Source organism: Serinus canaria, chromosome Z (assembly GCF_022539315.1).
Source record: "Serinus canaria isolate serCan28SL12 chromosome Z, serCan2020, whole genome shotgun sequence".
NCBI classification, from domain to species: Eukaryota; Metazoa; Chordata; class Aves; order Passeriformes; family Fringillidae; genus Serinus; species Serinus canaria.
Genome location: NC_066343.1, coordinates 36,181,494 through 36,195,681, shown reverse-complemented (window position 1 = coordinate 36,195,681; position 14,188 = coordinate 36,181,494). Strand labels below are relative to the sequence as shown.

Below are 14,188 nucleotides of genomic sequence, written 5' to 3'. Positions count from 1 at the left end.
AAAAGTAGCAGTCTTTTGCTACTAAAGTGAAGAAAATTATGATCAAGAATGATGACTCTGCTCTCTAAGGAGGAGTATCATAGCAAACATGAATCATGGAATCTAAGAAAGAGTCACCAGCTTTATCAAAACAGTGCATTCTCTAAATTTACAATGTGATTATCACAGAATACTTGTGCTTTGGTATTTCTTAACCTGCAGCTTTCCATAATTGTGAGTTATTTTACACCATGGGAAGTCTCCAAAAAAATAAAAATCCACAACTCCTTTAAAAAGGAAGTTGTGAGTATGCGTAGCAATGCATACACAATTAATTCTTCACCATCCATAAAATTATGCTACATACCATTAGAATAGAACTGTTACATTGACAACACTTCTGTGCAAATTCACGGGGTTGAGGATATTATGATGAAACAAACTTACAGTTTTAACTTCAGCTAAGTTTAATTAAACAACCAGTAGACCTCAGAACTTAAATGTATGTACAAAAATAAACAGCCATAAACAAATTTGTCTTCTAAAAGAGAACTTAATAAAATGATAATAATTTCCCCAAATTTTAGCTATTTTTGTCTATTCATTTTAATTTCTGTCCTTGAAAATCATTTTTAAAGGGAAGATTCAAAACAAATAAAATTGAAAACTCAATTCCAGCTGTGGAATGGATAAATCACTATTCTCACAGGAGAAAAAATAAAATCCACAAAACTGGAGGCTGAATATATGTGTATTTCCATAGGTGTGTCAGAGAAGAAATCGTCAACATTGAATCTAAGAGGAATTGCATTTATTTTGTTCCTCAAAAGTCCTGCTAATGAATAACACTGAGGTGCTTTTCTCCATGAGTTAGATGACTCATGTTTTCACTGAAATTGTCAGCCATGGGAAACTTCTTATTCAAACTGTGAATTGCTATAGTTCTTCCCCCTCTTGACTCCTCCTTTTTAATCTCTTTATCTTATTACTTTCTTTTAAAAGAAGAACCATTAGTAATGTCAAGGAGAGAGCACACAGCACAAAAACTCTTGGGATACGAAACTATGAATTTAGTTAAACCCAGAAATTATACTAGTTGAAAGGATCAGTAGCCCCAAACAGATAAATATAATTACAATAGGAGATTCTTCACAACCAAAATACAGGTGACAATATCTAGAATTACAAGAAAGAATACAAACACAAATCAAGAGGATGAATGAATGGCAACACCTCTAAGAAAGGTAGTATTTAAAGACGTAAGATTTCCTAGCACTTCTTGACCAAAACTTAAGATATATTTTTTTATGATGTTTTACTGTATACCACATGAGGTCTGACAGAAGAAAAGTGAAAAAAAAAATCATCATTTCCAGTGAAAAAAATATGATAACTTAATATACAAAGAGATTTGAGGCCTCTGCTCATTTTAAAGGTTAAAAAGAGCAATGCAAAAGATTGGGCTTGGGAGTTTGAACTTTACTGCATCTGAAAGCACATCCTAAGGAATATGAACACAATAAAAAGACTGAAGAATATAAAAGAGCACAACATGTGTTGTTCAAACACTTCTATATTTATGGTAAAAATAAATAAAATATAATATTGAGTTGAATTAATTTCCTTCCAAGATTCAACTAATCATTATAAAAGGGAATAATTTCTGTGCAAAAACATGTGTTTTACAACTAATAACAACTATTTCACTTGAGAATTGTATCTTGAACTGTACTAATTACTAAAAGGGACGTAAATATTGTTTCTACTAAGATCTGACTGGAAAAAGCTTACAGTAAATATCAAGAACAGGGTAGAAAATACTTACAGTTCACTTTAAAAAGACAGTGAGAGTAATATCACTGAGTACAGAAACCAAAATGTATGGTTGAAATAGGAAAAACTCTATTGTAGAACATATACCTAAAAATACTTAACAATACTTTATCTATAGTGACAAGAGTCCTAGGAATTAAAAATAATGGAGTCAGTCTTTCAAAATCTCCTCTAGTAAAAAATTATTTTAAGCAATAAATAAAATCCACATAAAATGCAAACTTCCTACATTTATGAGACAGCAAGTAAGGCATATATTTAGAGCATCAGTACAACAAGAAAACCAGAACACTGAGAGCAAAATATATTGCAGGAGTAAACACTACAGTCACCATCATGCCTTCTAAACCAATTCCCAATCTACAGAAAAGTGAAAACATATATTTAATAATTAGCAGCGGGGAAGGGACAGAGGAAAATTTCATCTAACATCAGAATTTTTACATCCAAATTCAGCAGTAATGCAGAATGAAGTGTTTTATAGGCAAAGGAAGGTGAAACATGGTTCATTTCAACCTAAGCAAGACACCTGTGGTCAGAAGAGCCAGCCTTGGAAGAAACTACCCACTCCACAGAATATTAAGAGAGTTTTGATAACTAGATAATTTGCAGAGGCATAGATAATATTCTTTCACCTCAGTTGTTATAAAAATTTTACAGAGGATGAAAAAGCTGTTATAGCTGAACAGTGGCAGGAGTTTCAGAACCTTAAGATTAGCCATAACGAAATAAAGACAATTCAAAACTAACTTCTGAAAAGATAAATGGAAAGTAGGAAGCAGTGCATTTGCAGACAAGAGAATTATCTCTATTTAAGTCAGGAAAAAGTGGTTACGAAGTAAAAATTCTTTTGTCTAGTGAAGATTTCAACTCAGGGCCCTCAGAATTGGACAACTTCCATCATTCTAATGCAGAGTAGTATTAAGAAAACCCTAAAAGTTATGTCTGGTTAGTAGCCTTGTACCAGGCCAGTTTAATTGACTCAGTTAAACATAGGCTAGAAATAACACAGTAACACAGTAGACTATATAAAATATTGGAGGTTCTTGCCTTAATGAACTTGAGCAAGTCATTTAAGAAGTCGGCAAAAAGAGGTAACAGAGAAAATCTATAAAATAAATAGGGATTTAAGAGTTTCACTTCAAGACTACATCTGTGTATTAGTTTAGAAAAGAGAGAATATATATTCCCCTAGAAGCAGAACTCCTAAATAAAGATACATAAAAAAGATCAATAGACTGCCCTGAATTTGATGGTTTGCATCCTTGAATTATTCATTACTGCCTGCAAGCCATACCTTCAATCTGCATTGCAATCATTAAAATAATCATTTTTTATTAGGTTTGAGATGATGGAACTGAAGCTTCACTTTTTAGCTCCTATAGATCTAAAAACTCCCTTTACCCAATGTCTGCATCAGCATTTAACTATTTTTCTTAACTTTCATTTGATATTTTACTGGGGGCAATATTCAAGAAATAACAATCTGCATCACTGTTTTCAATACCAATATCAGATTTCCAAAGAGCTGTCACGGAAGAGACCAAGCTGCCCTGACTCTCAGATATGTTTTGTCAGTCTGTCTTAAGATGAGCAAAGACAATATTGCAGCAACTTATGCTCATTTAACATTTAGAAAATTGATTGATTTTCCTACTCCCCACAGCCATATGGATTAGAAACTCATTTATTTCTCTTTGTTATGAAAACACAATCTGAAGTGGAAGTATGTAGCAAATTTAAAAAGCGGGATAATTATGCAACAAGTAAAACAGTGCATAATCTCATTATACTGTAGATGGGTTTTGACAGTAAGAGTGACAAGAACATTTTGAATTAAAAGTCAACAAAATCAAAATGCATAAAATGAAATACATTTTAACATAATGTTTAACTGCAGCAAGAAATAAGTGAAGTCTAAGGCTCAGAAAAATTTAGAAATTAATCAGTTCTATGCATGAAGAACAGAATTCACTTGACAGGATACAATAACATAACACAAGTTCCAATATTCTTCCTCTAGTCCAAGCTGCCAATTATTTGGGATCAAGGAAAGAGGCAAACCTTTTCTAAAACTATATAATTCACTTTTTCATAATCTTTTGAACATAATTTCCCAGATTTTTCACCCTTTGCTCTCATTTATATTCATGCAAAAAGAAAATTATGATCTTACTAATGGCTTATTAATTCTCATTAATATTTACAAAGCTAGCCAGAGATAAGCAGGTTACAGCATAAGAAACTAGAGTCTGAATTTCATGACCAAAACTTATATGTTGCTTAATTTTTTTTATTTTTTTTTTATGGACTGGGATTTGGTTGTTAAGATTTTAATTTCTTTGGCTGTTTCATTTTATTCTTACAATAAGTTTAAATGTTTTTATGCACAAGAAATGCACAAAAAATAAAGGAAGTGTTTTGTTTTGCTTTGTTTGTTAACTGTAACTAAAAGCCAAGTTTCATGCACTGGGATCAATACTTTTGGGAAAAGAAGTTTGCCATACATAGCAAGACAAAAGAAATTTTGTAGTACATTTTTAATCCTCAGAATAATTTCTTGTGTCTTAATGGAGTATTTCTATGGCTAGGTTTTTGATGTTTGCTTGCTTTTTACTGTCTTTCATCTTTTCAAGAGCTGAATTGCTTTGTATATTTAATTATCTAAACATTTTTAGTGTAGTTCTTTATATTTTACAGCTTTGCTTAGATTTGCGACAATGCGCAGTTTTGCCTTTAAGTCTTTTGCAGAAGCGTAATTTTCATTACTGAAAGAACATACCCAAATGCTTTCTTCTTGACGATATTGCTTCCAATTCTGTCCACTGTCACTGAACATCAGAAGGTAGCTTGTTACCCAGTCAGAGCTCCCATAACCACCTTGAGTAGCAACAGCAGTAATCTCAGTTCTTTCACCAAGATCAATCTGAAGCCATTGATATTTATTGGACACAAGAGGGGACCAGCCACCAGCACCTTAAAAAGAATAAAAAAGAGTGAAAAGTATTCCTAGCACAAAACCTGTATATAAAAAATAAATTAGTTCACCTGAGCAACATTATCTAATGAAAAATGTCCATCTCCAACACAAGGTTTTCAAACTAGATGATTGCTAGGTGTCCCTTCCAACTCAAATGATTCAATGATTCTCTGATTCTAATTCAAGATATAGTTGCATCAAAACTATTTTGATATCATTTAGCAAGTACTCTGAAAATGTATGCTAGATTACTAGATATTGGTAACCAAATATAACTGTTATAAATTATTAGGAATTGATTCACACCCTTTTCTCTGTCTTGAAGTTCTACAATAAATTTTACAGAGTAATTTTTACCAGCCAGACTCTTCAAGTAAAATAAATCTGAATTTTGTCTTTTTATTTTATGCATCTCAATTTCCTTTTATGTAGACTAGAAGATCTCCAGAGGTCCTGTCTAACCTAAATGATTCTGCATGTTTCTGTTTTGTGAGGCCTGGATATATAAATTTGCATATGAAAAAATAAAGCATAGATGGCGAAATTGCACATGCTCCTTAAAATGACCAAAACATTTGTAAGCAAAATGATAAAAGAATATGAGATATACATGCAGTTTCAAGCACAGGTACATCTGTCTGCAAAGAGAAAATTTTGCTGAAAGTGGAGAGCTACACCTCCAGCATTTTACCTAATCAGAAAGATATTAAAAGGAAGGAATTAAATCGAGTCAGTGTTCCTTTGTGTTCCTTTGTTTGCTTTTATTTACTCAGATCATGCTAGTTTTCCTGTAAAGCTGTGTGGAAAAGGTCAAAGGTAGATATCAAACAATCTTATAAGAAAAACCACTGATTTACAGAACTACATTGCAAAATATGCAAGTATTCAGACACAGCATCTGCTGAGTTTTACCAGAGAATGGTGTGGTAAAAATTAAAAAATACCCATTATAGAACAGATTTAGATCTAACTCTGAAAAACACACTATAAGAGGCACCTTGAAAAGTTCTTAAAGCTGCATACACAGAACCAGAAAATATCTAGTTTCCACAACAACCAGTTAGCTACAATCCAATTTTATGCTTGTATGGGCTTCAAGATGTAGAAAAATTCATAGTTAAATACTACATGTTGTTTAATTTTGTTTAGAGTCATAAGCCAAGTTCTAAACATTACCTCCTCTAGGAAAGAAAAAGAAAAAATAATTTTAACTTAGGCATGCAAAACTGTCATTTAAATATAAAATGGTGGGAAATTATATAGGTAATAATAAATTGCAAAAAAAGTGAGGTCCATTGTACAGAAAGAACTGAGAGAAAAATATAAAGTCCCATAAATGCAACACTTCCTTTGCCCACACATTTAGGAGCTAATTAAAATGCAAAAGAATTAAAACTATAGAGTTAAATACTGTGTAGATTTTTTTCTCTCTTTATCTAAATCAGAATTTTGAATTTCATGTAAATATGTGATTTCAGTGGCTGCATCTCAATTACTCTCAAGCAGATTTAAAAGCTTTTCCTTATGACCACATGAATTCCTCTTTTAGTGGCTGTACAGAACAGTGTGGTGGCATCAAACAAGCAAACTTTGTGATCAGTCAGCATGGGAGGTTAAACAAGGGTCCTTGCACCCACAGGCAGAGTGGTTCACACTCACATCGTATACTGACTGTATCTGTGACACATGCCACATAAGGCTTGACTGCCACTTTAACTTCCAAAACCTAATGCATGTACACTTACAGACACAAAAACATTCTGCCATGCTTTGTTATCTAAAGCCTTCATAGAATTAGATGTCACTGTGCTTTTTAGTGACAGTATTTAGTGACATTCTTTAACTTTCCACTTAAAAGGTGGGGTTGAATTTTAGCCAACAGGAGTAGTCTGGCAGACTGTGCTGAGTACATAATTTGCAAATTCCTTCTAAGACAAAACATCTCCACTTGGTGACTGCAGAACTTTATTCAGAATGAAGTAACGGAAGTTAGAAGGATGTAAAAAAAAGCCTGAAAAGCAGTGTGTTATGGCAGTACTAGTTGGTACTAGCCAGAGGTAAGTACTCCTGTCTTTAGTACTGGGTTTTCCAGAACTTTTTGCAAGGCATGCCTCTATGTAGTCTACACCTCTGTCACCCTGATTTTGTAAAACTTTGTAAGCCTTCTGATGTTTATATTCTCTCAACAAACTTTCTCACACACAATTCTGTAAATAACCTATGTTTTGCATTCTTTCATGGAGGTGGAGAGAATTGATGGACCCTTGGTCTGTCCAGTGGCATTGGAGAGGTGGCACTGTCACCCTCCAATCCACTGTCACCTTTGGAAAACTATAAATGTTGGAGTCAGAAAATAAAGGTGCTCTTTTTTGTTCCCCTCGAGAGCAGCAGTGTCTGTGTCATCATTTCGTGCCTTATCTCAACACACCTCTATGTAGTCTACACCCCCCCACCATGCTGTACCAAATCCAGAAAAGAAAGAAGACAAAAAGACACAGATACACAGTGTTCTAATGTCAGGGCTGTTTGATTTGAGGCATTGCAGTAAAGATGCAGTCCCAGAAATCATCTATTAGCCTTGCACTGACCAATACAACATAAGACCCATAAAGAATAACTACTGAGAAGAAGCAGCATGATATCTCCAACAGCCTGTATTAAGCCACAGTCTGGACCACCAGGAAGAAGCTGCAACATGTTTCCTGAAAAACCACTACACTGGTTCACATGATGCTTTCATTTGTCAAATGCTCTTCAGGAACTCTTTTGTCTGACTGTCAGCAGCCAGGTGTCCTCCCAGCATCTGACTGCCACCTGAAACATCACAGATATTAAATGTTTGCCCATTCCGGCAGGAAACCCTAATAGGGCACATTAGCTTCTGACCCAGCATTCTTTACAGTGTGTCCTGTCCTTGCAGCAAGATTAATGTTTGTGCACCAAACTGTAGTCGCTTTTGGCGGTAGCATACATCTGGGAATGGTGATGCACAGAAGTTAGCCGCGTAACAGATGTCAAAAGGATCTTGTGTGTCAGATTTCATGCTGTGTGGTGTGGGTGTTCCTGGGAAGATCTGGAGAGGTCTTAAACAGCTTCTCACAGGGATGTAGATACCATGTATATTAAACAAGGCAGTGCCAAAATGCATGAACATGCAAGGATAGACTAAGATTTACAGGAACATAATTTTGTCATCTCTACACTTCCTGAATTATTGACTTCACAGTTGTCACCTTATTTCTCTTCTCTCTTTTTGTCAGTTTCTTTTTATAAAGCATATGTTTTCTTCAATTATATCTGAATCTATGTTCTACAGTGACTGATGAAACATCTTTTTTTGAGAACTAACAGTAAATCAGAAAAATAATTTTCAAAGGAGATAAAACCTGCATGTAGAGTTCCTTTATTTGAACTTTATCTCAGGGGGCTTTTAACCCCTTTTATTTTCCACTGTCTTATGCCATTATTGAGATTTATATGCAACATACCAAAAATCTACATTCAAGCTGCTAAAGTATGCAAGATTCATCCTTTATATCTGTTAAAAACTCCAAGCATTACACAGTTTTTTTTTTATGAAGAACATGCTGACTTCAAGTTGAACACACAGGTAATACATAAAACATTTTAATTTCACTTATAATTCCTGTTATATTCTTTTAAGTACCAGTGCTTCTAAAATGTTTGTACATGTGATGTAATTTTTTAAAGTAAATTAGTTTGCTCAACGCATTTAGTAATATTTTTTCTGAAGTACTAACTCCTTTTCTTAATTCATGACTCTGTCTTTCAATTCCATTTTAGTAAGAACTTGCCAGTTTTACTTGATAGTTCATAAGTAAATGAAGGATCCATGGTTACTGTGAGAATTAAATCAAAGTTTAGAGTTTCCATCAGTCACTTATACATACTAATTCATAAACAGCCTCCTTCATTTTATTAGATATTAATTAATAAATGAATTATTAAATGATTGAAAAATTCCTAAGTTTTTGATGTTTTTAATACATTAAAATTGAATAATTTGTACTAGGTTTAAAATCTAGGAAATCATTCATCTTTGATATTTCAAATTTTGCCTGTGAAATTCCGTTATTCTTGATTTCTGTTTCTACAATATTATAACATTTATTTCCAAGTCAGTTAAGTGAAATATATTGAAGTTTCCTCACACATTCACTCCAAGCAATGCACAGTGCTCTTCTGTGGGAGTTATACAAGGTGGCACTATTCATCAGTTCAGTCAGCAATTTCTTCATCACTAAAACTGCCAAACTATAAACAAGACTGCAGATTGAAACCTATCCTAGATTTATGCACTAAACTTCTAACAGAAGACTTGCTTTTCTTCAGATACCTCTAGATATTCTATTTCTAGAATTAAATTTTTATGCTCTTTATATGTAGTTTAAACTTTATTATCTACCTTTCTTGCTTTTGGAGGTTAAAAATCCTCTGCCCTCTCCCATGACCATCAATATAAACAAAATACAACACTGAATGGGACTAATTCATTACTCTGGCTCCTGTCTGCTACGATATGTGTTTAAAGAACTTTTACTTTCATATTTCCTTAGCTTCATTGGGATGACAATATCATTATTACTAACATTGAAAATAGGAAAAAAAAAAAAAAAAAAAACCTCAGCAAAGTCAGCAAATAGCTACAAGAGAACAAAACTCAAAATGACTGAAGATGTGGTCTGAAATCTCACATCTAGGGCAGAAAATACTGAGTATAGCTACAGTGGACTTGGAGTGCTATAACAGGTTAAAAACTTTTAACGCTGATGGCAGAAAATGTATCAGGTGATGTTTATGCTTTCCAAACTTGCTCTGTGTAGTTATCAGGATGTCAAGCTACTTTTGCTTCATTTTAAAAACTCTGAGCTACATAGCACAGAAACTGATTCAAAGATTGTCCTTATATGAACAGCACCCCTGCTTACCTGGCTCTATGACTACCATCATCCATGTTGTAAAGTAAACCACAAAACAGTTCATGCTCATACAAGGCTTGACATCTGCTTCTTCACATGCAGTTCATTAAGACCGTTTAGCCAGCACCAGCACTTAAACCACTCTTAAATTCCATTAATTTTTTGCATATTTAATTGCAAGAGTATTCTATAATAATATTTGTATTAGCAAAAGTTAAGGTTCAAAACTAACACACATCAGAAAGGGTGTTTTCCTTTGATTAATCAAACTGTGTATTTCCCATATGGATCATTTAACAGAAGCTGATTTTAATTTCAAGTCAATAAAGTTGCACCGGGGATGAATTTGCCTGCACTTATTACAGAGCAGATTTTCTGCATGCAAGCAATTGACAACTGAGTCTTCTAAGGTTTTATTGAAATGAAAAATGAACCAGTTTACAGCATTCAAAACCTCTAAAATACAAAAAATGACACTATTTAATTTCTTAAGCTGAATGGTATCCTCTTTCACAAACTGAGAATTAAAAATCTAGATATATACCTATACAGTACAAGAGTTTTGTTCTTTAATTTTATTGACAGAAAATGAAGGTGGGGAGTGGGGGCCAATATCTGATAAATGATGTTGATGCATTGCTAGCATGTGACAACCCTCTTGGCCCCTTAAAAATGTGTGTACAGTAACAGTACGGCTGTAATAAACCAATATTCTTTTTCATTTTAGTTCTCCTATGTTTGAATGAGGCAATTCAAGACACAGAACTCATACAATTAGAAATTCCCAATTTATAGCCTTGCAAAATGCAAGAAAAGTAATTATCAAGAAGAATCTAAATAGCCAAAGATGCCAAAGAGCATAAAGCACAACTTGGCTCATTTTTCAGAAAGGCTTTGGGAAAGTTATCACAGCAATGCTGTTTTGAGCCATATTTCAATGATAAAAGACAAAAACCTCAAAATCTGAAACCAGGGATAAACTGTGGCAAGTAAACCTGAGAAGCAATGAGGGACCTTGAGGTATGAATAAGAAATATAGGACACAGCATTTTTTTTTCCACACAGATTGAAGAAGCTTGAGAAGGTCAGCTAGATCAGAACCCAGTTCTGCAGTAACAGCTTCACATAAAAAATTTCTGCATAGTAATTTTCAACCACATTTTTGATAGCAGTTCATCTTTTGCCTTTGATATGCAGCATGATGCTCTGCCTAAGTGGAAATAAAACAGCCTGAATTTTACCACATTTGCCAAACTTACTGATTATATATGGAGAGGAGGGGCTTTTTTGTTGTTAAGGAACACTGAGGCCAGCCTGACACATCAATCCCAAAGCTAAATATTCTGAGGATGTGAAGAACAACATCTCCCTACAGAAAGTCATACCAGCAAGTGATAATAGTAATAATTTATCTAAAGGCTGCTGAGCTGACACAGCTGGCTTCACACATATGAATGACAGCCAAACACTTTATACTATGAGAGCCCATAGTATAAGTCCCTCTTGTTACACAAGGGACTTGCAACACACTCCTTCTAGGAGTGCATGTGAAGATTCCTCCCTTGAGTGAGGACACCCCCTCAAGGCTACTCCTTGAGGCAGAATGAAAAAGTTGCCCAGGGACATTGGTATGATTGAGAAAAGTAAATCTCCTGTTAATAATTGTTTTGCTAGTCTTAATATAAATATTTCAATATTGCTTTAAAAAATAGCAGATATAAATATACTGTGCAGGAAGTAACTCTGATTGAAGTTTTTTTGTCTAATCATTATCATCACCAATTTCAAAAATCAATATACTTTATTCATATAAATATGTTTGGTTTGCTGTCCTTAATTCTGTTGGAGAAAGTTACATAAAGGCTGAATTACACCTACATAAACCATTAGACATAAACTTTGACTGAGTCTGGGACTAGGATAGATCCTGCCTCACCTTGACTCCTTTCTAAGAAGGAGTTTACAAAGCAAAGTGTTTCTTTCTGAACTTTGTCCTTGTTGTCTTTGACAAACTTTATCTGAAGTTTCCATTCTATTGCTTTCTACGAGATTATTATCAGGTCTTTCTCATAGTCACATATTATCTATATTTAAAACTATCACACAAAACAACTAATTTTAGCACCTAAAAAACCAAAAGGGCATTCAGCGCAGGAAAACGATGCTCTTCAAAAAGAGCTGTCACTGCCTGATGAAAGACCCATGTCTAACTGGTCTCAAAATGCATAGCCTTGGAAACAGAATCCCCAAAGACTGCAAACGGAAGAGACTTACAAGGATCATTAAATCCACCTCTTAAGTGAATGGTCCATAAATGGATCAAACCTGCATCTGTGGTGTTATTAGCACCATATTCTAACCAACTGGTGTTCTCATCTCCACGGTCTCTTCTTCTGATTTTAAGATTTGCAATTTAGGATGATATAGGGCATTCAGCCAAAATGTAAGATCACAGAAACACTTCTTTGAAGATTACTAGAACAAGGGCCTTTGAACAGTTGGGGGGAATCTTAAGACTTCTCATTCACAGTTACTTTCTGCATGAAAGAGACATTACTGAGATGAAGGAGACTAAAAGCAGGTGTCACCTGTAATCTTACCAGTGTATAAAAAGTCTCCATGGCTGTCCTTTAGGACAGTGTCATGGTTTATTATCCTTCCTAGCAAACTAGATTTTATAGGAAATCATTCAATGTCTTCACAATTGTCCTTCTATTTTAGAATGGTTTAAATAATATAAGTTTTATCTAGGAAACCAAGTATTAGCTGAAGCTGTCATAACTACTAAAATGAACGGATGAAAATTAAGAAATACATAATCCAGCTTCATGTATAGCTTCTTAGCTGTTTTCTAGTCTTGTCTTCCTATGTTGCAAACTGATAGATATGGTTAAGCTCAATATTAAAAAAAAGTACAGAAACAGAATGCAATCTTGGATATATTTCAAGGAATCAAAAACAAGATCTCCCTTTCAAAGAACTCTTTTGAATTATGTTCTCTTTTTGGAAAACAGTACTTATCTCTGTAAATTACAACAAAACCAAATCTGATGCACTATATAAACTCTGAAGTTCTTCAGTACTACCCCTTCCTTCTGAACATATAAGCCGTCATTTTCTGGATTGTTAGGGAAGCTCTTGGCCAGATTTCAGAAAATACTGTGAGAGAATGACTAAGAGACACATTTTAAGGGCCTGATATCAAAACTGCTCACTCACAGGAATATATCAAGAGATATGCTCTTTGAATAAAGACTGAAAAGTCCCATGAATGGCATCTGATTCTGAAACCTGTAAGTTACTTTTGCTGTTAAGAAATGAATGAAGAAATCTTCCCTCTTAAAATCTGAAGAATGAGATTAATCTACCCGAGTAATTTCCAGAAATAAGTATAGACATAACAAGTATGTTTTGGGTTATACATGTAGGGAAGCTATGTTTTCTAAGGATTTTTTTACAAGTGGCATGGAGAGCTTTCTCAATAGAAATCAAAACTACTAAAAAATTTCATCTACTTTTGAGGCAGAACATAAAAAAAGTATATTAATGTTTCAGTCAGACAGAACTTTCTAAGGGAGGTGGGTGTAGCAGTTACTTCAGTGGCCTCAAAGGTATAATAAGCCTAATTTTGTAGGAAGGTCTAACCTTATTTTAAGATATTCTGGAAGTGAATATCAATTAAGAAAACATGTATAATCTTAGAAGAGAAGGAGCAATTGCGTTTATTTTTTCAACTGTCAGAATATTTAATATTTAAGGAACTTAACTTTCAAAATTGTGACAGGTACTATAAAATGAATATTAGGTTTTAGTAATAATTTGTGACAAGTAGTAGTTACTATGTCAAGAAGAATTTCAAAGGCATTTTGAATTTGAATCAGCGCAACACAAAGGCACTAGGAAATGGTATTCATAGTGACAAACTTTGCATCATTCACACAGAAGGTAGACAACTTTATTTCACTCCCCCTTCTGCATTAACAGTAAATTAGGTGAGTGAGAGAGTCAGTGAATCCCATTTTATGTTTCTTCAGAAAGCTCTGAAGACATTTCTCCTCAATTAATCATTATGTAAATATATCAAAGGAGATAGTTTATCAAAAGGAAAGCATACTGACAGTGGTTCAAAGACCTATCAAAGCCACTATTTTGCTCAGATTTTTCATCGCCAGCATACCACACAGTGCTGTGAATCAGTGCCCTATAGTAGGAAACATCTTTTTTTGTGCACTGGAAAGCTTAGGTTTGAGTAAAGAACTTTTATATAGGTAATGAAGCTGTAATTGTGTAGGATATAATCTGAGCCACTCTGAGCCACTTCTAAGCACTATACTAAAAAGGTGGGTTTTTTTCTTCCTCCAGCAGAGAGAGGTACTAAAAAAATGTCATTCCAAGAGATTTCTGCTGAAGTAAAGGTTGTGTTCTCCACAAACTTCTTAGGAAAAACTGTTTTGGA

General features: G+C 34.1%; 1 protein-coding gene across 1 annotated transcript in view; it reads right to left on the bottom strand.

Moving 5' to 3' along the window:
• Positions 1-14,188, bottom strand: part of CNTNAP4 (contactin associated protein family member 4) — a 200,511-nt gene that overhangs the window by 122,816 nt on the left and 63,507 nt on the right. The window contains exon 3 of the mRNA XM_009098299.4: positions 4,595-4,788. Within this exon, the coding sequence (XP_009096547.3) occupies positions 4,595-4,788 (194 nt within the window). The remainder of the gene's footprint in view (positions 1-4,594; positions 4,789-14,188) is intronic.